The sequence below is a fragment of the Rhipicephalus microplus genome, chromosome 1 (assembly GCF_043290135.1).
Source record: "Rhipicephalus microplus isolate Deutch F79 chromosome 1, USDA_Rmic, whole genome shotgun sequence".
Lineage (NCBI taxonomy): Eukaryota > Metazoa > Arthropoda > Arachnida > Ixodida > Ixodidae > Rhipicephalus > Rhipicephalus microplus.
Window position 1 is genome coordinate 289,469,400 of NC_134700.1, and position 21,323 is coordinate 289,490,722.

Genomic DNA, 21,323 nt, shown 5'->3' on the forward strand with positions numbered 1-21,323 from the left:
GTCCGTAACCGCATCGCGCGAAGTTAGAAAAAAAAACTTAGCACCAATGACACAGTAGGGCTCGATCCCGGGTCCGCTGGGTGGCAGCGCAGTATTCTACCACCAGTGCTTGGGACTTGTTGACAAACTTGCCGTAGGCAGGCTTGATGTCGGGAAAGCGATCGCGTTAATACGACTTCTAAAGCGTTTTGAAACAGCGAAAGAACAACCAGTCTACGCACAATGCGAACATATAGCGTAACGAGTGGGTCATCCAATGCTCTAACCCATTATAAAAGCTTGTCCTTGTTCCCCAATTACCTGTGGCGCACACCCACTTCAGCCATAATTTCTCATCGTCGTCAGCCTGCATGAAGAATTGCCGCAATATTCCTTGCAAGTGTTTAGCGGATACGACGCTTCTCAAAAGAATGACGAAAAACAGCATAGCAAATGCCGGCCTACTACCCCCAAAACTTTATTATTAATGCCCTAGTAGGTATCAAGCAAGTGTGCTTGCAGTATAGTTACCCAATGAGTGTTTTGAAAGGCTCTAAAAGGCCGCTCTTTTAGCTTTGTGTCTGTGCTGTGCCTTACGCGCAGGCCTGGCTTTTTATTCCCCCAAGAGTTAATTTTAACAGTGGGCATCACTGTGATTAGCCGGTGGGTTTAGGAGGGAGCTAATAATTTTGAAGGGTACGAACACCACAACTAACGTTTTCATTGTGTTCAGTATAGATTTCGCTACCTACTATCAAGATTTACAGTGATAATGACTTCGTTTGTAAAAGCACTTCCCAACTTTTAGGTCAAACGTTTTCGCGTGCTGGATGCTATGCAGCTTACATTCAGAAACGCGTGCTGAATAAATGAAATGGTATTTCTTCGCTGATGAATACTTCCGCAAGCCTGCCCAAGTCTTTCTGGCACGCCTAATCTTCCGTCTTAGGTGCGAAGCCCCTTAGGGCTATATAGGCTTGTCGGCGTCTCTGGTCTTCGCGGTGTGTCATGTCGCCACGGTCCACCACAAGGTTAACTTCACGTGATGACGTCATCCTATCATCACATTATGACGACACAAGGTTGGCAAAATGTGTGACGTAATCACGACGTGTGCAAGGGCCTTAGGGTCTATAGGCTTGCCGGCATCTCATCATCGTCATGGCGTGTCATGTAGTCATGGTATTTCACGAAGGCGGGTATGTCCGCAAAGATTAGGTAAAAAGAGAAAGAGCCTGAAATCTGTGGCACACACTCACGAGGGGGGATTGGCCAAGAACCGGCCAGTTCTAACGAAATACTTCTATTTTTTGTTGGCTTGCGTCTTTTAAAATGGTGAAAGGGATCAAGGAGACAAAAAATTAAATATTAGAAATTGACAAATAGAAATTACAGATATAAAAAAATGAAGCAGATAGTTTTATCAACAAAAAAGAGTAAATAAACAAATAAAGCCAAGAAGAAGAAGATGATGATTATGCCCATTTTCCTCACTGCATGCTTAGTGTGGACGTGTTTTAAGGCGTGGCCACGCTACTACTTCACCAAAGCAATCTTTCTCTGCATGTTTCGCTCCTTTCCAGGTTTCACGTTAGCGGAACTGAAACGCCCTTCTCTACGCGCAGCGTTCCTCCCCAATCAGTTTTTTTTTTGTCAGTTTGGATCTTGTGCCACAGCCCGTAGAGACTTGCAAACGTACTCGTCTCTAGAAAAAAAAAAGAGAGCCATTTCGATTGGACACGTTTTTATGTGTGCCTTTCAATTACTTGCACAGCGTCTTGCAAAATAGTACGCGCTGTATCCCATTCCCCGATGCACAAGATTTGGACAACCCGCGGTGCACGAAACTTCGAAATAAAGATTGATGCCGGTTACTCCACAAGTGTGCAAATGCTTTTTTGTGCACGAATGCAGTGTCTTAGAAACTTTCGTTCGGGTTGTCGTCGTTTGTTTATCGGCGCAAAACATGCACGTAGTGCAGTCCTCGCGCGGGTTAGATATGCAAATCAGGGGCGACGCGGTCGGTGCACGGCGTTCGGTTTAAACGACGGTGGCGGCTCTCGGACGATAGCGCGGGCGACATGATCGTTGTCGAAGGCGACAGAGATTTGCATGCATGCTCAGCAGCGGTTCATGTCTGCGCGCACACCATCCATACACGAAAGGAAGCGCCGACAACTCCGAACTGCCCCGGGTCCTGAAGCCGTGGGAGCCTATATAGAAGAAGGCTTAATTCAGCATGCTTTCCGCCGTTTATTCGTCATTCTTTTTTTGCCGTTATTTTCGACAGATACGAGGATGCGACACTTGTGGTATCTTTCGTCCGCAGGGCGAATCTTTCCCGCTGGTGGCCACTCTAGCGCGGCCAAAGTCTAATCGTGCCGGTCTTATTATACGTTTGTATATTTTGTCACCGTAAACAGGAGAAAAAAAAGAGAGGTATGTTCAGGACGAGGGTCAAACGGGCGTTGATATATTAAAAAAAGAGCTTCGGGAAGCCTGAATATCTGTCATCTTTACAGCTGACGCTGAGCTGTCCGTACCTCAGCGCGCTCGCCCTGTACCGCAGGCTTGTGCGTTTGCGGTTCTGCGTGCTTAGTGCGTAGAATCGTACCCACTTGAGGTGAATGCAACCAAAAGCAATCCGTTCATATCCGATATAGTCCCGAAGCGATGTCATGACGCTTTATTGAAAGGTTCGCCCCGTGCATTGTACGATATAACTTAGATCGTGCTTAGCCGCAGCAACCAGTAAAAGAACTCTGCAGTGAAGAGCTATTTCAACGAATGAAAAAGAAACACTTAGATAAGTAAATATGGACAGTCTATAGACAGCCTAAACTTATTTTCAGACAATCTATAGATTGTCCAAATTTGATATGTGGGGTTTAACGTCCCAAAACCACTATATGATTATGAGAGACGCCGTAGTGGGGGGCTCCGGAAATTTAGACCACCTGGGGTTCTTTAACGTGCACCCAAATCTGAGCACACGGGCCTACAACGTTTCCGCCTCCATCGGAAATGCAGCCGCTGCAGCCGGGATTCTAACCCGCGCCCTGCGGGTCAGAGATTGTCCAAATTTACCAACTGCGAAGCATTTCTTACCGAACTTCGGTGACTTTGAGCGTATCAATCTATATAGCCGCTTACGTTTGGGTGCTCAAGCGGTGACCTCCTTAACTTGGCGTGAACCAAAAAATTAGCATGAGAGGGTAAAATAGTTTGACGAACATGACGCGCTGGTCAAGACATGAACAATGTTACAATTCCGTCGCGTGCGTCATCAAACATTTCCCGCAAGACAGTGGCACATAGCCTTGGGCGGGTATGTGCCGCTGGTAATGCGGGTATGTGCCACAGGTGATTGACACTTAGCATCTACCCAGGATTGACGAGAACACACATGGGCAATTTTAACGCGGGAACGTTAATATTTACCAGTTGTTGATATGTGTCCGTATTGTACGACTATAGTCGTACAATACGGACACATACAGTGATGCAAAGCAGATATATACCACCTTATATGGACACGCAAAGAGTTGCAGCCAGAACGTCCCCTCCTTCAAGCCGGCCTTCGCTACACCGACACAACCAGTTACAACAGCTGGATACATGACAACACATTCTACGAGACACTACTTCAGTTCATCACAGCACCGGCCGCCCCGCCATGGTGGTCTAGTGGCTAAGGTACTCGGCTGCTGACCCGCAGGTCGCGGGATCAAATCCCGGCTCTGGCGGCTGCATTTCCGGTGGAGGCGGAAATGTTGTAGGCCCGTGTACTCAGATTTGGGTGCACGTTAAAGAACCCCAGGTGGTCAAAATTTCCGGAGCCCTCCACTACGGCGTCTCTCATAATCAAATAGTGGTTTTGGGACGTTAAACCCCACAAATCAATCAATCAATCAATCAATCACAGCACCGGCCGGCGTAACGGCACACATTTAATACACGTACACGCAAAAATATTATGCCTTAAAGTGCAAGTCTTTGTCGCAAAAAAAAAAAGAAATACCCGACATTGGCAGCGTCGACCCTACGAAGGCAAAAAATAAATGTCAGGGTCCCAGCTGGAATCGAACCCAAGCATTCTGCTTGGCAATGAAGCATTTTACCACAGAGCTACCCCAGTTTTTTTTTTCGTAATGCATGAAATTCGCGAATCCCCTTTTCAAATAGACGCTAATCTTCGTGAAACGTCAATAGTGATTGTAGTGCTACCTAGCCTATTTTATAAACATTACATGTGTACTCCTTTGATACAGCCGTCACGTAGGGTTAACGCCAATTGTGGTTAGTTGCCATGCGCCGAAGTTGATTTATGTAGCAGTGTCCAGGGCCAGCATCCTCGCGAGCATCAGCGCTTCATATCAGCTACTGCATGGTGTTGCTAATACGCATGTTCCAGTTGGCATCGTTTCTCAAGTGCCAATAACTGGTTATATCTGCAATTCTTCAACATACCTGTGCGTGCAACATTTGTATATATATTTAGCACCATTTCACGACGTGTCGTTCAATTAAAAAAAACTGCAACATGGTCAACTTCCCTCCGCATGCTCCGCATAACGTCGATTTCCAGGTACACGGGATCTGCCGTTTTTTTTTTTTTTGTTAGGATAGAGGCAAGGTAAAGAGACTCTAGAAACATGTCCGGTTGATCACCCTACGCTGGTGGAATGGCAAAGGATAGTGGAAAGATAAAAAGAGAGTAGGAAAAGGAAATAAGAACATGGCCAATAAATGCGCTGACGCGTATGTGGCGGTGAAACTATACAAACGTCAAAGGCGTTCACACTGTCCCGTGGTCCTTAAAATGCAAAGAAGGGCTGTAACTAGCTTGTGAGCCGACGAGCGGTGGTGACGGTGCTCCGACAGCATCTGCATCCACCGAGAGCGGCCGATCGTGAAACCGTCCAAACGCGTCAGGAAGTGTACGTCTCTCAAAGTCAAATCTGTAGGGTAGAGTACAGAATAGATTAGAAGTAGACCATAGAAACAGTGGAGTGGCATAGCAAATTATAGATGTCTTGTTTGATTCCACAGACCTCGCATGACCCGAAGTCGGTGCGCTTCAATCAACGTCATGCTTCGCGAAGGCAACTCTCAACCAAAGCCGACAAAGAAACGAAGCTTCACGTCGACGAAGTCCGTATAGACGTCGGGGTAGGGTTTCTTTGGTGTAGTCTCGTATATATGTCCAATTCTCAGCGTGTTCCACTCCGCTATGCAGACTACGCGCCATGTGGCGAAGCTGCTTTGCAGCGTCTCTTTCTTGTGAAAGAAGAATCGGAACGGTCTGCCCTCCTTTGGCAAACTGCGCGAGCCGCGCTGGTACGGAAATCATTGTCACCGACAGTTTTCTTTGACGTGGTGACGAAGCTTGACAATTTGGTGCGTGAGCTGTTCGTGGCGTCCGCGTTGTAGAAGTTACGCACACACTGTAAGACCAGTTTCGAGTCGGAAAACAAAGCCCAGTTACTCGGTCTCTTAAAAGCGATGTATTCTGCACTGCGAAGAGGCGAGTAAGTTCTGCCACCAATAAAAGTGTTTGTTGAGGTAGCGTGAGGCCTTTGCCTTGATGTGGTATTTTATGACTGCATTTGTTGTAGTTCGCTTAAATATTCTTTTGCGACTTGCAACCTAATGTTGTCATCGCAAGGCCACTATTCAAAACACTCGAGGACCAAGTGAAAACACGGCAAAAAAAAAAGGAAGTTTTCATGCCGTCGGTTATTTGTATTTACCTGTTGTACATGGAGAGCCTGCGCAATCATTGTTTTCTTTTTCTGCACATATCGCGCACAGTAAACCCGAGAGGTTCACATCGTTACGCACTCTCGCCCTGCAAACCGGAACGTCCGAGCAGCGCGGTGGTCCGTCGCGCATGCATGCCCGCTCGGATCTCGCATTCCGCGCGCGCGTTCACGGCAGTAGTGCTTCTTCTTGTCGCTGCTGTTGGCGCGAGCTGCGCAGGCCGCGTTGCTTGCGTGCCAACGAAGTCGGCCTTGCGGACGCATTAATTTCGGCGCACGAGGAAGAAAAGCGCGGGCGCTGTGACATTTCGGCGCGTTGTAGGAGCAGTAGAGAAGGGCGAGGAATGGCACCTCAGGTTGACCGAACAGGAAGACTGAAAAAACGTCTCCCGTTCTCTCCTGCGCGTGAGAATTTAGCCTCTGAAAAAGACGACGAAAGAAAAGTCGACTCGGAGGCGCCCTCTGAGACGGAACGCGGGTCGTGTTACCCGCGTTTCGCATGGCAGGCACTATAGATTGCAATGTGAAAACGCAGCTAGGTGAGATGCATACGACTCGTTATCCCCAAGAATGTTAGCATCGATGGCGCTACATCACGAGCAGGTTTGAGGAGGTGAGTGTAACGGCGTTGATGCGACGTCTAGATAGGAGTGGGGGTGATTGTGGGGGTGATCGTGGAGTGGGAGAGTGGGGGTGATAGGAGTGAAGGGAGTGGGGTGATCGTGAGGGCACCCAGACGTAGGCGATTTGATATATGGATAGATAGATAGATAGATAGATAGATAGATAGATAGATAGATAGATAGATAGATAGATAGATAGATAGATAGATAGATAGATAGATAGATAGATAGATAGATAGATAGATAGATAGAGTAACGAGAGTAGTAGTTGGTACAGTGGCATGTTGTGGGAGTAGTGTTTACTGGAAGTGCTGGAAGGAGTGGCACATACCTGTAGGAGGGTTCACCCATTTTCTGTGACAAATACTCGTTTGCCATCTACGACTGCCCCCGGAAATGAAAGACTGGACTAAAAATAGCTTCGCTGTTAAAGACAACTTCGTAATATAGGTATATATTTAAGTGACAACTAATAACGTATTTTCTTTCTTTCTCTTTTTTTTTCATGAGGAAGCACCTAGCAGGCCGAGCGATTGATGGTATGCGGGACACTCTGCATAGTTTGGGGCCGTAAAGTCGCTAGTATTGCAGCAGCCACACCGGTTCTAAAGGCTTCACCGAAAAATGCCATGCCAAATAGAATATTGATGAGGACCAACTAATTGCCTGTTAGCTCTCATCAATATTCTAACAAAGGGATGAGCTTTTAAATTTACACTTCTTATGTCAAAGAGAGCTGTACGCCGAATGCGACAACAGATTACTATAGTGACGTGAGGGTACTTCACTTTCACTATAGTGTATGAACGTACCTGAAGTTTCCTTCAACAACAGTAATCTGTTTTTTACGTTCTTGTGGTTTTATGCTTCACTTGCGAAACATAATCGTACATAGTTTACTGCAAACACGTACACAGCCAACCCTTATACCTATATACCAACCCCTACCAACTCCTACACAACCCATTGTATTGCTAATGACAGATTGATCCTTCAGAATGAAGGCAGGTGCTAAAATGAAGCGACGAGAAGTCGATGAACGACGAAAGAATCGCCGGAGAGCGCTTCGATAAACTGACTCCATTTCGGGGTCGCAAGAGCGCTGTTTGTGACCATGCAAATGAGGTGCCTTCATCTAAACCTTAGCAACCGTATTCCACTATGATACAGAACGGAAGTACTGGAAGTGCGTTCGTCCGCATTTGGAATACGCGTCATCGATATGGGACCCTGGTAATATCACTTTAGTTAATGAACTTGAGAGCATTCAGAATCGCGCTGTTAGATTTATATATTATCAGATTATCGCCGTACCGCTAGCGTAACAAACATGAAATCAATTATTAACATTCCTTTACTCGCTACAAGCCGTAACATATCCCGTCTCGTACTCTTCCACAAAATTTACAACAACTCCCTTCTGCGTTCACTTTTAGCAACCCCACCGTCATACATTTCAACTCGTACTGACCATGCGCAGAAAGTTGCTGTTCCTCGCTTCAAGACATCAACATATTCCCACTCATTTTTGCCTAAAACTTGCAAGGATTGGAACCACCTCCCACAATCAGTTGCATCCATCACCTCGACTTGCAGTTTTAAAACATCGCTCGATAACATACTTGGTGTTGGAAATGTAAACGTTTGATTTTGTTGTTAGTTTTCTTGTATAATCTACTGGCTGTATAACATAGTTGCAGTTGATAATAGTTGCTTTCCAGTGTTTAATAATGTTCTAGTGTCTTGTCTATGTATTATTTTCTTTAACATTGTTCGTCAGTGCCCGCTCCCCTCTGCAATGCTGCAAAGCCCTGAGGGTACAATAAATAAATAAATAAATAAATAAATGAATAAATAAATAAATAAATAAATAAATAAATAAATAAATAAACGGTTCCGTGCTAGCATCTCATTATGTTCTCTGTAGTTGAAAGATACTGTAGATACAGGGTACAGATGAGGCTGTCGCTTTGTTTTTTCATGACCAGTGTGCGTGTCGGCCTCGGACAAGGCGGCGTCCGGCGGCTGCCGTGGTCGGCGCGTGTGCGCCGGCTGCGGTGCGCCCATCCGCGACCAGTACATCCTGCGCGTGGCGCCGGACCTGGAGTGGCACGCGGCCTGCCTCAAGTGCGCCGACTGCCACCAGTTCCTGGACGAGACCTGCACCTGCTTTGTGCGCGACGGAAAGACTTACTGCAAGCGCGACTACGTTCGGTAAGCCCCCTTGACTGTGTACCATCTCTAAACGAACGTTGATGACGTCTCAAGGAAAACCCAACACTCCCTACAGGCGCAGGTTGTGTAATCTGCAGGTTGTATGAAAGGACTCCCCGGCTCATGCTCAATTCTACTGACTCTAGCAATATGTTGGCAGACACTCCGCACAAAAGTCTGTGAACCACAATTTATAGACAATGCGAATGTGCTTAGACCTTTGCTTGGTGATGCAACAGAAATTTTATGTGTTGAAAAACTGTAAAGCGGTATTTTTTTGTGGTTGGGGGGGACTATTGCTTTTAACTTATAGAAGCAGCACGAACGCGTTGATCACACGTTTTCGCGCTCTCCTTACAGCGCCCCCTTTCGGGCTGCATGCGCAACGCTCAGCAAGTTTCGTTTCGGTTCGAAAAACCACGTCTATAGCACAGTCATATGTAGGGCCGACATGATACCCCCGTATCCTTCGCTAAACCCACAGTGACACGGTTTGGTGATGGGAAATGCCCACGCACCTCAGAGGCCACTCGCAGCGCGTTATCTTTCGAGACAAAGCGGGAATGATTAAAGCGAGACGAAGAAGAGGGGACGTTGCGGCGCCACGCCGGGGCGCGTCATTGTCGGACGCCGGAGGCTGGATCTTCCGAGCAGCGACCAACGACGGCAAGCAGTGCATACGGCGCCCCTCCGAAGGCGCGACCGGAAAGCCGGGCGAGCACCGAGCTGTTATCAGGGCCCGCCGAGCGCGCGGAATTCCTAATGTCCTATCGGCCGCGCCATCGGCTCCTCCTGGACACCGCCGCCACCACGCTGGTATAGTGCACCGCCGCGGCCCGACAGGGAGACGCAGACCGCAACGACGGCCCGAGCCGGCCATTTAGGATTCCCTCCCCCCCCCCCCTCGTCTTTACGTCCTCCCACACGACCACTTCCCTCCCTCCCTCCTTCCGTGGCACAGCACAAGCCTGCGACAGCTGGACGTCCTCATAGCGCTAATGGCCGGACCGACGACGCCACGTCGTCGCACCGGCTCCGGCATGGCTAATTGTCGTCGCCAGTCTGTCCCGGTTTCGTTTCAGCTGGGCTCCTCGGGAGACGAGGCCGTGATGGACAGAGGATCTGGCTCTCTGTACCCCTCCCCACTGCGTTCCTCCGCGAGGCAAGAGACGGGACACGGAGGTTGACGGAGTCCACGTGGTTTACAGACTACGCCTGCCGTCGAGACGCATTGCGGCAGAGATAAGACGAGGCTCCCGGCAAGCGCATATGCGAGAAACAGGGCGCCCCCTACGCTGGCAGATCCAAGTCTTCGCGCCCGGATTTACTGGCCGGCCAGAACTGCGTGTGCAGAGGCCGACTCGAGGTATAGCATTAATGTGAACCAACGTTTATAGCATTTATACGCTCGCTTGGCCTCTTAGCACGAAATATGCTTATACGCCTGTCATAGAAATAGCTCTTAGTGGACACTACTTCGCGACTCTGTTGTGGCTACGACGAAGGCACTGCCATCAAATATGGCTTTTTAGAAGTGCCAATAACAGGCACCGGCTAGTAAAGCTAGCTTGAAGGAAATGGAACCCAAACCTGGGGCCCATCATGGACACGTTCGCAGCTCGTGGGAAGACACCGAATGCATGGATTACGGCGCTCGGAAGCTCGATTCCAAAAATTCTGAAACTGCAGTGCGCGACAACATGGATTCACAAGGCCTGGCCATATGCTGTAAAACTTGTTGGACGCTATAAAAAAATGTCGTGTATCAAGCACAATATCCCAACATGGTACCACATATTTAAAACAATGCGTCATGTGGCCAGTATCTAACAGCCTCTTATGGTGAACAGTCTTCATATTCCCTTGTCAAATGGGTCACTGGATACATGGGAGTTATGGTACACACGAGTTTTATATAAATGACAATGACAGGTAAACAAGGCAGAACATTGTTTGACAGAGAATGCAGGTGGTCATTTCTTCTTATGCGTCCCGTTTGCTTCATAACAAAGTGGAGCAAAGTAAATCACTTAGACCGCAAATATTCATGTTTACAATGCCTGGAGTATCCCCAATGCTGCTGCACTGTCACAAAAGTAAGACGCCCCTTTAGTTGTGAATATTCGCGAACGAGACACGTTCCATACCAGACAATCAGCCAGAAGAACTGGCCTTTGTTTTCGCAATGGTAAGCTCCTAGATTGAGCCACTGATAGAAGACTTCCACTAGGAGTTGCATCCGTCTTCCAAAAAAAAAAAGGGGGGGGGGAAATGATCTAAGAGGCTCATACGGGTTCTGAACACGATCGTTTCATTAACTTCCACGGTGGTGCGCTTTGTAAGCGGCAGATGAACAACACGGCCACTCTTGTGCGAACTGATTAAGAAGCACACTGCTGCATAAGCCAAAATGCGGTCTCAGATTGCCTGCTGACGAAATGGTATACAGGATAGGAACAAGAGTGAGGATCAGCTCACGCGCTACCGATCAGCAACGAAAGGACACTGAGATCTGCATGAGACATTCACCCACAGTACTCTTCTACGAAGTGTAGAGAGGACAGTCCGAGTTTCCAATTCCAAGGTTTGCGGATTCGTCATTGCCAATTGTTACCGGACACTACATCACGACTAATGCCGTTAGACACGACGGTATCTTAAAGTCACTGCTACATCGGGACTCAGTGGCGAAGCCAAAATGAAAGCAACTGGAAACATCACAACTTATCGTTACAGGAAAAAAAAAGCAACGCCCTGGAGGATGTAGCGTTTCCCCAAAGCCACGACTCGAAAGACAAGATGCGGAAGAGAATTTGGCAGCCAAGACTACTGCATAGAAATAAATGAGCTTGCATTAACCCGCACAGAACACCAAGTTAGGTTGGCTTAATTGCTTGTTTATCAGCATTTTTGCTTCGCTCGCCAAGATGAACTCTAAAGAAGCTTATACGAGTGTATTCTATACAGTCAATCAATCAATCAATCAATCAATGAAGCTTTATTTTCATAAATAGATATATGCAATTACAGGGATTATTTGGACCGATAGCCTAAAGTGGCTAGTGGACGGTCCAATACAATGTGCAACAGAAAAAAGTGTTCAGGTCAGCTCTGAGGTAACAACATAAAAAAAACAATCATGTGATACAGATAACACAGTAATACATTTTTTCTTGCAGATATGCATACTTATTAGCTTGCAGCTAGTTTCTATACATAGGCACTTATTAAAAAAATACAATGAAAATCGAAGCACACACACATGCCTACATGTCTTGACTCCACAGAAAAAATGATTTACATGCCATGCTGAAATTACGTGCCGTTTTAATCTCTAGGGGGACCGTGTTCCATATTTTTGTTCCACTAAACTGTATCAGTCTTTCTCCGTAAACATTAAAACATTTGGGCAGATTGAAATTACCATTCGAAGCATGTCGCGTATTGCGTTTAGGAATTGAAAAAAGATCAGCAGGCAAAGGTGAATTTCTATTAATTATGTTATTTACTGAAACAGCAATTTTGTAGTCACGCAACATAGGAACCGAGAGAATGCGTTGTGATTGGAAAACATTACTTACTGATTCACCTTGGCTTATGATTTTCAGTGTACGCTTTTGAAGTCGTTCAAGAGTTTTTAGATAACTGTTGTACGTCACACCCCACGATTCCAGACAGTAACCTATGTGACAATGACACAATGAAAAGTAGAGTGTGCGGAGTATAGCTTGTGGAAAATATTGGCGAGCTTTTATTAGAGAATAGCAGCCATAGGCTAGCTTTGCGCACACACTTTGTACTTGCTCATGCCAGTGTAAGTGTTCATCAAAAGTGACGCCTAAATATTTAAAACAAGGAACTTGTTGAATAGGAGTGTTGTTTATTGTTAAATTAAGATATTCAGCGTCAATATGTTTCCTACGAGAGTGAAACACCATATACTTTGTTTTAGTACAGTTAACAGTCAGCTGATTCCTGGCAAACCATTCCGAAATGTTCGATAAATCGGTCATCGCGTCATTTTGTAAATCTGCTAAGGAGTGTCCTGTGAAAACTAAAACAGTGTCGTCCGCGTACATCAGTGCCCTTGACCTCTGTAGGGATCGCGGGACATCATTAATATAAAGAGAGAACAATATAGGGCCCAAAACTGAACCCTGTGGCACCCCGCATTTAATATAACCGTAGGATGATTTGATGTCACCAATGACTACCTTTTGTTTGCGTGCCGATAGATAACTAGAAAAAAAATCAAGCGAGTTACCTTTTATCCCATAAGAATGCATTTTTTCCAGTAAAATGGAATGACTAATAGCATCAAATGCCTTTCGTATGTCTAAAAATACTGCTATTGCTATGTTGTTTTCATGTAGCGCGGAATTAATATATTGCGTAAGCATCGAAACAGCAGTTGAAGTGGACCTGTTTGCAACAAAGCCGTGTTGCTGGGGACAAAGTACATTCTGTTCACCCAGGAAGCGCCTTAATTGCGACGAAATTAGTTTTTCAAGCGTAGTGTTAATACTACTCAGAACAGATATTGGTCTGTAGCTGTCCGGAAGATTCCGATCACCAGATTTGTACACTGGTATTACTTTGGCGGTCTTAAGTATACTAGGATAAGTTTTAGAGGAAAATGCATGATTAAATATATGGCATAAGGGACCACACAATACATCAATATTCTCCTTTAAAATCCTTGATGATATGGCGTCATGGCCAGCTGCCTTGTTCCCTGGTAACTTATTAATTACTTGTCGGATGTCATCCTCAGTTACATCACATAAATCAAAATTATTGGTAACAGTACAGGGTGCATTTAAATTCTGCATATGAGTAGGGAACTTCCTCGCAAGGCTGAGACCAATATTAGTAAAGTAATCGTTAAAGTTGTCGGCCACCTCACGAGTTGGATTATCAGGTGTAATGCGTTCTTTGCTACCCATGCCAGTGACGTCTTTAACAATCTGCCATATTTTCTTCGTGTTACTATCATTTTTTTTCACTAGGTTGGTATAGTAGCACTTCTTGGATTTTCTTATCATTGCTACTGACTTGTTTCTGTAAAGCTTAAAATTTTGATGGTAGTATTCATTGCTCCTGTTATTTTTCCATTTGTCGTAGTAAAAATCTTTCAGCTTCAAAACCTCAAGTATATTTCTATTCATCCATGGACATATGGCATGGTCATAATTTCGGCGCGAACAGCTACGCGTTGATCGTTCAATGACATCCATAATGCATTTTACAATGTTATCACACTCGACGTCCACGTCTTCATCATAGAGGGCATCAAAATTCGTTCCTTCGTACGATGCTAATTCAACGGTGTTAATCAACAATTATAAAATGATTTCAGCTGTAAATCCTTCCCAAAAGATCTGGGAATACGTGCTCGTGTAAATAAGATGCAACTGTTTGTTCTGCCATCTCCGAGTCGGAATAGGCTTCATCAACTGTACAGTTGTCGCTTGGGAATGACTGATCTAGTGCATGTGTATGAGCTTGGCAATCTACCTTTCACAATGTAGCAATCTAAGCAGCCTGGCCTCACAGAGTATTCAGTAATAAGAGCCATACAAGCCCTTGTGCAATACCTGATTAAGAGTGTTGACCGACTCAAGGTGATGCTGCACCATCACATAAATCTTCTGAACTGATGCTTTTTCTCTGTTGCTTCGTTTTACTCTTTGGCATTTCGATGTAGGAGAAATGAGAGTCCCAGGTAGCGTGTGATGTTAGTGGATGTTAAAGAACACCAGATTGTCGAAATTTCCGGAGCTCTTCAATACAGCATTACTCATAATCACATGGTGATTTCGGGATGTAAACCGCCAATCGTTATATTTCAAATTTTGCTAATTATTATTTAATTAAGTAAATAAGTAATTTTGCTCCTGCCACTTCTCAGCAGTAAACCATAAAAAATAGACAGTCTAGCCAATCTCCTCGTCTTCTTTTCACTCTCTTTTTCTCTCTCTCTGTTCACAGTTATGTAGTTGTAGAGGAGTATATTTTTATTATTCACGCCATTCGGAGAAAAACTATCGCTTCTTATACCTATGAATTAAAAAAAAAGACAGGCAGTTGAGGTCGACAACTAACAACACTCTGGCTCCTTTCGTATTATGTAGCACAGCTCTGCAACCTCTGAAAATGGTTGTCTCCAAGGCCTGTATCATTTTTATTTATTTCCACAATCCTGCAGTATGACATCAATATAGAGTAACACACCGACACGACTTGGGACGAGTAGACAAGGCCATGGTCGCCAGGACAGCGTGCGTTATACGAGGATGCGCGTTCCTTCCCGTTGTCGGACGCAGAGGAGCAAACGAAAACAACACATAAAACTCGCTCTTTGACGCCGGTTAATCGCCCTAAATTTGCATAATGTCCACGCGTTGGCCCCGGGGCTATAGGCCATGTGTGTGCGCGCGCACTGTCTCGTGCCTCGTTGTTTCTGACAGGTGTCCAAGTCACGTAGTCGTGAAGATAAACATCGAGACGCCGCGTTGTACCGGCGTTAGGCGCTCGGTAAACTCACGTCCGCCGCGCTCGAGTGTTGTGCAAGTATATCTGTCGTGGCGCTGCATCCCTAACTAGTTGAAGACACGACGCCGGCCCGTCTTGATATAGAAACACAGATACGATCAGTTCAGCTCTCTCCAAAGCAGCTCGCAGTAAAGGCCCGTTCAAGTGAAAAAAACAATCACCACTTACGGCTTCTTGGAAGCGACGATGTAACGTGAGAGTGAGAATAACTGGCCTCATATAACCTAAAGACGTGCCATCACTCGCTCGACACACACACACACACACACACACACACACACACACACACACACACACACACACACACACACACACACACACACACACACACACACAATATATATATATATATATATATATATATATATATATATATATATATATATATATATATAATGCATATTTATTACTGAATGTACACGCAGCGATGACGTAGTGGTTAGAGCATCCGCCTCGCATGCAAAAGGTCCGTGGTTCAAATCCCGGTGCCGCACAGTTCCCAACTGGATAAAAAAAAAAAAAAAACCCGCGTGGTGATGGGACTGCATTACGAGGCCTGGGGTGCGGCCTCACCGGTAACCGCCGCCGGGAACGCACTCCCTCACCAGAGAAGGATTGGCCACCCTGGTGCAGTATCTGGCCACTACCTCCCACATGCGTACGTCAAATAACTCACGGCCCTCAGTCCCCAGCAGCTGCGAAGCAACTGACCACGGCGGCGGTCAGATCTGCAACGCAGCAGAGGGTGCTAAGAATATCTGGATCCGGCCAGGCCGCCATTGGAACCTGAACTTGGCAACGTTTAACGCTAGAACCTTATCTAGTGAGGAAAGTCTAGCTGTAATATTCGTACAGTAATGATAGAAGGAGTCAGAAAAGCTTTGGAGAGCATGCAAAGAGGCAGAGCTGTTGGTGAGGATCAGGTAACATCAGATCTGCTGACAGATGGGGGACAGATTGTGTTAGAAAAACGAGCCACCCTGTTTACGAGGTGTCTCCTGACGGGAAGAGTACCAGAGTCTTGGAAGAACGCTAACATCATCTTAATACATAAGAAAGGAGATGACAAGGACTTGAAGAATTACAGGCCGATTAGCTTGCTTTCTGTAGTATAAAAGCTATTTACAAAGGTAATTGCTAACAGAGTAAAAAATACATTAAAATTCAATCAACCAAAGGAACAAGCAGGATTTCGAACAGGCTACTCAACAATCTACCACATTCATACTATCAATCAGGTAATAGAGAAATGCTCAGAATTAAACCAACCCCTATACATAGCCTTCATAGATTACGAGAAGGCGTTTGATTCAGTAGAAATATCAGCCGTCATGCAGGCACTGCGGAATCAGGGCGTCGATGAAGAATATATAAGCATCCTGGAAGAAATCTACAGGGGATCAACTGCTTCCATAGTGCTTCATAAAGAAAGCAACAGAATACCAATCAAGAACGGTGTAAGGCAGGGGGGACACAATCTCCCCAATGCTATTTACCGCGTGCTTACAGGAGGTTTTCAGAAGCCTAGAATGGGAACAGTTAGGGATAAGAGTTAATGGAGAGTACCTTAGCAACCTGCACTTCGCCGATGACATTGCATTGCTGAGTAACTCAGGGGACTAATTGCAACTCATGATTACGGAGTTAGACAAAAAGAGCAGAAAGGTGGGTCTTAAAATGAATCTGCAGAAAACGAAAGTAATGTACAACAACCTCGGAAAAGAGCAGTGCTTCGATATAGGTAATAGTGCACTTCAAGTTGTAAAAGACTATGTCTACTTAGGGCAGGTAATAACCGCGGAGCCGAACCACGAGACTGAAGTAACTAGAAGAATAAGAATAAGGTGGAGCACATTTGGCAAGCACTCTCAAATTATGACAAGTAGATTGCCACTGTCCCTCAAGAGGAAGGTATATAACAGCTGTATCTTGCCGGTACTTAGCTACGGAGCAGAAACCTGGAGACTTACAAACAGGGTTCAGCTTAAATTGAGGACGACGCAGCGAGCAATGGAAAGAAAAATGGACCTTAAGAGACAAGATGAGAGCAGAGTGGATTAGGGAACAAACGGGGGTTAAGGATATCATAGTTGAAGTAAAGAAGAGGAAATGGACATGGGCCGGGCATGTAGCGCATAGACAGGATAACCGCTGGTCGTTAAGGGTAACTAACTGGATTCCCAGAGAAGTCAAGCGGGTTAGGGGGAGACAGAAGGTTAGGTGGGCAGATGAGATTAAGAAGTTTGCGAGTGTAAATTGGCAGCAGCAAGCACAGGACCGGGTTAACTGGCGGAACATGGGAGAGGCCTTTGTCTTGCAGTGGACGTAGTCAGGCTGATGATATATATATATATATATATATATATATATATATATATATGAAAGTAGATGCGCTTTCACATAACAACTGTTTATTGTGCACAATAACAGTTGTTATTGGCACAATAAACAGTTGTTATGTGAAAGCGCATCTACTTTCATATTTATAACCTTGCGGCAACCGAAGTTATTCTTCTGCATATAAGCCTTATATATATATATATATATATATATATATATATATATATATATATATATATATAATAAGGGAAAGAAGTGTATACCTAAGGGCTCGTTTTTTCCGTGCTTTTAACACAATATTAATGAGGTATAACAGACAGTAATGCCAAGGAATGTACAGGGGAAGTTATTAAAACCAATGGAATGTAAATAAGAAGAAAGAAAAGTGGATGAAAAAATTACCAACTGTGAGCAGGAATCGAACCTACGACCTTACGCGTAATTCGAAGGTCGTAGGTTCGATTCCTGCTCACAGTTGGTAATTTTTTCATCCACTTTTCTTTCTTCTTATTTACATTCCATTGGTTTTAATAACTTCCCCTGTACATTCCTTGGCATTACTGTCTGTTATACCTCATATATATATATATATATATATATATATATATATATATATATATATATATATATATATATATATATATATATATATATATATATATATATATATATATATATGAAAGTAGTGGATAAGGACTCGTTTTTCCGTGTTTTGACACGCTAATAATGAAATCTAACAGACAATAATGCCAAGGAAAGTATAGGGGAGGTTATTAGACCCAATTGTAACGTAAATGTGAAAAAAAGAAAAGTGGGTGAAAAGATAACATGCCATGGGCAGGAACCGAACCTGCGACCTTCGAATAACGCGTTCGATTTTCTACCACTGAGCTACCAAGGCAGCTATCCTGCCCGCCACACCTTTATTGGGTATACATGTGAATTTAAACGTGGGAGTGTCAGTCAGCGCCATCTGTAGCCGTGGCGGCGAGTGTGGCACACTTTTTGAGCATATATATATATATATATATATATATATATATATATATATATATATATATATATATATATATAGTAGAGAGAGAGAGAGAGAGAGAGAGATAGAAAGAGAGAGAGAGCGTCGGCTGGTTCGGCTTAGGTTTCAGTGGAGACGCTAAGCTAGAATTCCATGTACTTAGATTCACGGGCACGTTGAAGAATCCCGGGTGATCGAAATTCCCGGGGCCCTCCACTTCAGCATATCGTGCTTTTGCACGCAAGGCCCCCCAAATTACTATGGTTATTACTGGTAATAGACATATTTAGTTGCGCGCCTGCATCAGCCGTACGGACACTGCCTCCCATCGCGAATGGCTGGCAGGCTTGGTCCGAACGGCTGCTATAGCAGATTCGCAACTAAGTCTGTCTAGTAGCTAGATCAATCGACGCTTGACCTCCCGCACCTCATGTGGGAACATTTAGCCTTAGACCTAGTGTACAAAGCTATGGCTCATGAGCTCCTGACTGCGTGAAAAAAAAGAGAGAGGGGTCAAGGAGAGAGAAACCAGGATAAAAAGGACAAAAGTTTCAAGTACAAAGTAAAAAAAAAATATGACCACATCGCACTGGGGGCGCCAGGTCTGAAGGGACAGTGAAGCCAGGTGGCCTTCCTTGTTTCTCCTTCTTATTTTCTTTCTTTCTATTTTCCTCCGATTATTGTACTTCTTTTTTGATCTGCTTCTTACTTTTTCCGTTTTTTTTCATTTTATCCATTCCTTTCTTTTTCTCGCTCTTGATATATTTAATTCGCCTTTTTTCCTTCTCTCTATTGATTGCTTCCTTTTTCAGTCGCTCTGCTTCTTTCTCCCTCTTTTTTTTTGTGTATATGTTTTCTGTCCATTTATGATTTAATGTCATTATTAACCTTTTCTCTATTTTTATCTTTCTTCTTCTTTCTGTGACTCTTTTTTGCTCTTTCTTTCTCTTCTTCTCTATATAATATATCTCTTTTTTGTTTTTTTTTTTTTTTTTTTTTTTTTTTTGCCCCGCCGCGGTGGTCTAGTGGCTAAGGTACTCGGCTGCTGACCCGCAGGTCGCGGGTTCAAATCCCGGCTGCGGCGGCTGCATTTCCGATGGAGGCGGAAATGTTGTAGGCCCGTGTACTCAGATTTGGGTGCACGTTAAAGAACCCCAGGTGGTCAAAATTTCCGGAGCCCTCCACTACGGCGTCTCTCATAATCATATGGTGGTTTTGGGACGTTAAACCCCACAAATCCAATTTTTGTTTTTGTTTTTCACAAATTCGTTTTCGTTTGACACCAGCAATTAGTTATTTACCAAGCATTAACCAATTGAATTCGGCCGGCGGGACCGGTTCCAAGCCGTGCCACATTTATACGAAAGTTGTACGCAATATCTTTTAATCATAAAATAGAACGTCATGGCTAAAATGGCAGAAAAGTGCGACAGTGTTCGAAAGCGTTTGCCAAGTAGAGTGTTTGCGGAGATTATCAATAATATCGATGATTAATGACAGGGCTACTGACATGAAAGCGAGAGAAGCAACCTGCGCCTGTTTTACACGGTATACAGGGAGGCATGACCGATTCCAGTGGCGCATACTGTTGTGACCGGCGCCCGAGCTGACGAGGGAGCGGCGCTCCTTTAATCTCCAAACAAGTAACCGAACGACCGGCTGCCTACTGTTAGGACCGGCGCCAGGTCTGACAATGGATCGGCGTTCCTTTTGATGTTCCCTTTTAGTCGCCAAACGGGTTGGCGGCCTGTGTCCGCCATGTATTGTTCCCCCCCTGGCCGGAGGGTGCGGCGTCTTGCCGCCACGACACCGTGAGCAGTTCGGGAGACCACAAGTGCAGCTTCTTCTTTGGAAGATGACGGCGGCGGCGGCGGCCGGAAATCGTCCCGCTAATTGAACGAGTCGTTCGGCGACCATTTGAAGCTTGTTTACGGCGGCCCTTTCGATGGATGCAGTCATCAACTTCAGACCCCTCGCCCAGCGACACCCCTTGACGAGGAGGAGCCACGTTCGTGCCACATGGCCGTGCAGTGACCACGCTTCAATTTTGAACGTTCACGTGGACCGTGCGTGCTCGCCACCCTCGCGGGTAATGTGTGATCCGTGGTTGGACGGTGCCCTCTGTACGCGGTCCCCGATCTAGGGATCTGGGGAGGACAGACCCTTTATAATGAGCCCCCACGGCTCATTCGGTGTGCTTTTTTTCGAGAAGAGAACCAGGCAGAACAGAGCAGAACCGAGCAGAACCATGTAGAACCAAGCACCATGGAGCGCTATGTTAGGAGTCATGTAGAGGCCTGCCACGTTTGAGGGCTCACCGTGTAGGGAGTTCGCAATGTATATATTGTAAATAAACCCTCTTCAAGTCTCTCTTCCTCCTGCCTCGACAACTTCATCCCGGACCTCCGGTGTCTGGAAACCCCGGTCGCAACAACTGGTTGGCAGCGGTGGGATACAAGTCTGCGACGGAGAGCGACATGTACCGGAGGCCAGCCGAAAGCCCTGGAACTCGGCGGGATCGAAGCAGCGTACCACCACCGCACGTAATGGGGTGAGTGCCTGGCTTTGTGCTTGAGATATATCGAGTCTTTTAGCCTAGATTCGTTAAAAGATAGATATAACCAACAACTGCCTGGCCACTGTGGTTGTTATCTCAGCACAAGGCAGCACTGGATGATTATCTGAGCAAGTACGCTAAAGCAGGAAAGCTTAGATGATGCAATAGGAACAAGTGGTAATGTTTCAAAATTTCTAAGGGTACGTTGCGGGTTAAATTTTAGGATGTTGTAAAAAGCAGGAGTGAAAAATTAACAAGAAAAAGTAGAGAGGGATGTT

General features: G+C 45.3%; 1 protein-coding gene across 1 annotated transcript in view; it reads left to right on the forward strand.

Moving 5' to 3' along the window:
- tup (LIM1_Isl and LIM2_Isl domain-containing protein tup) overlaps positions 1-21,323 on the forward strand; it is a 184,413-nt gene that overhangs the window by 62,419 nt on the left and 100,671 nt on the right. The window contains exon 2 of the mRNA XM_037412135.2: positions 8,353-8,578. Within this exon, the coding sequence (XP_037268032.2) occupies positions 8,353-8,578 (226 nt within the window). The remainder of the gene's footprint in view (positions 1-8,352; positions 8,579-21,323) is intronic.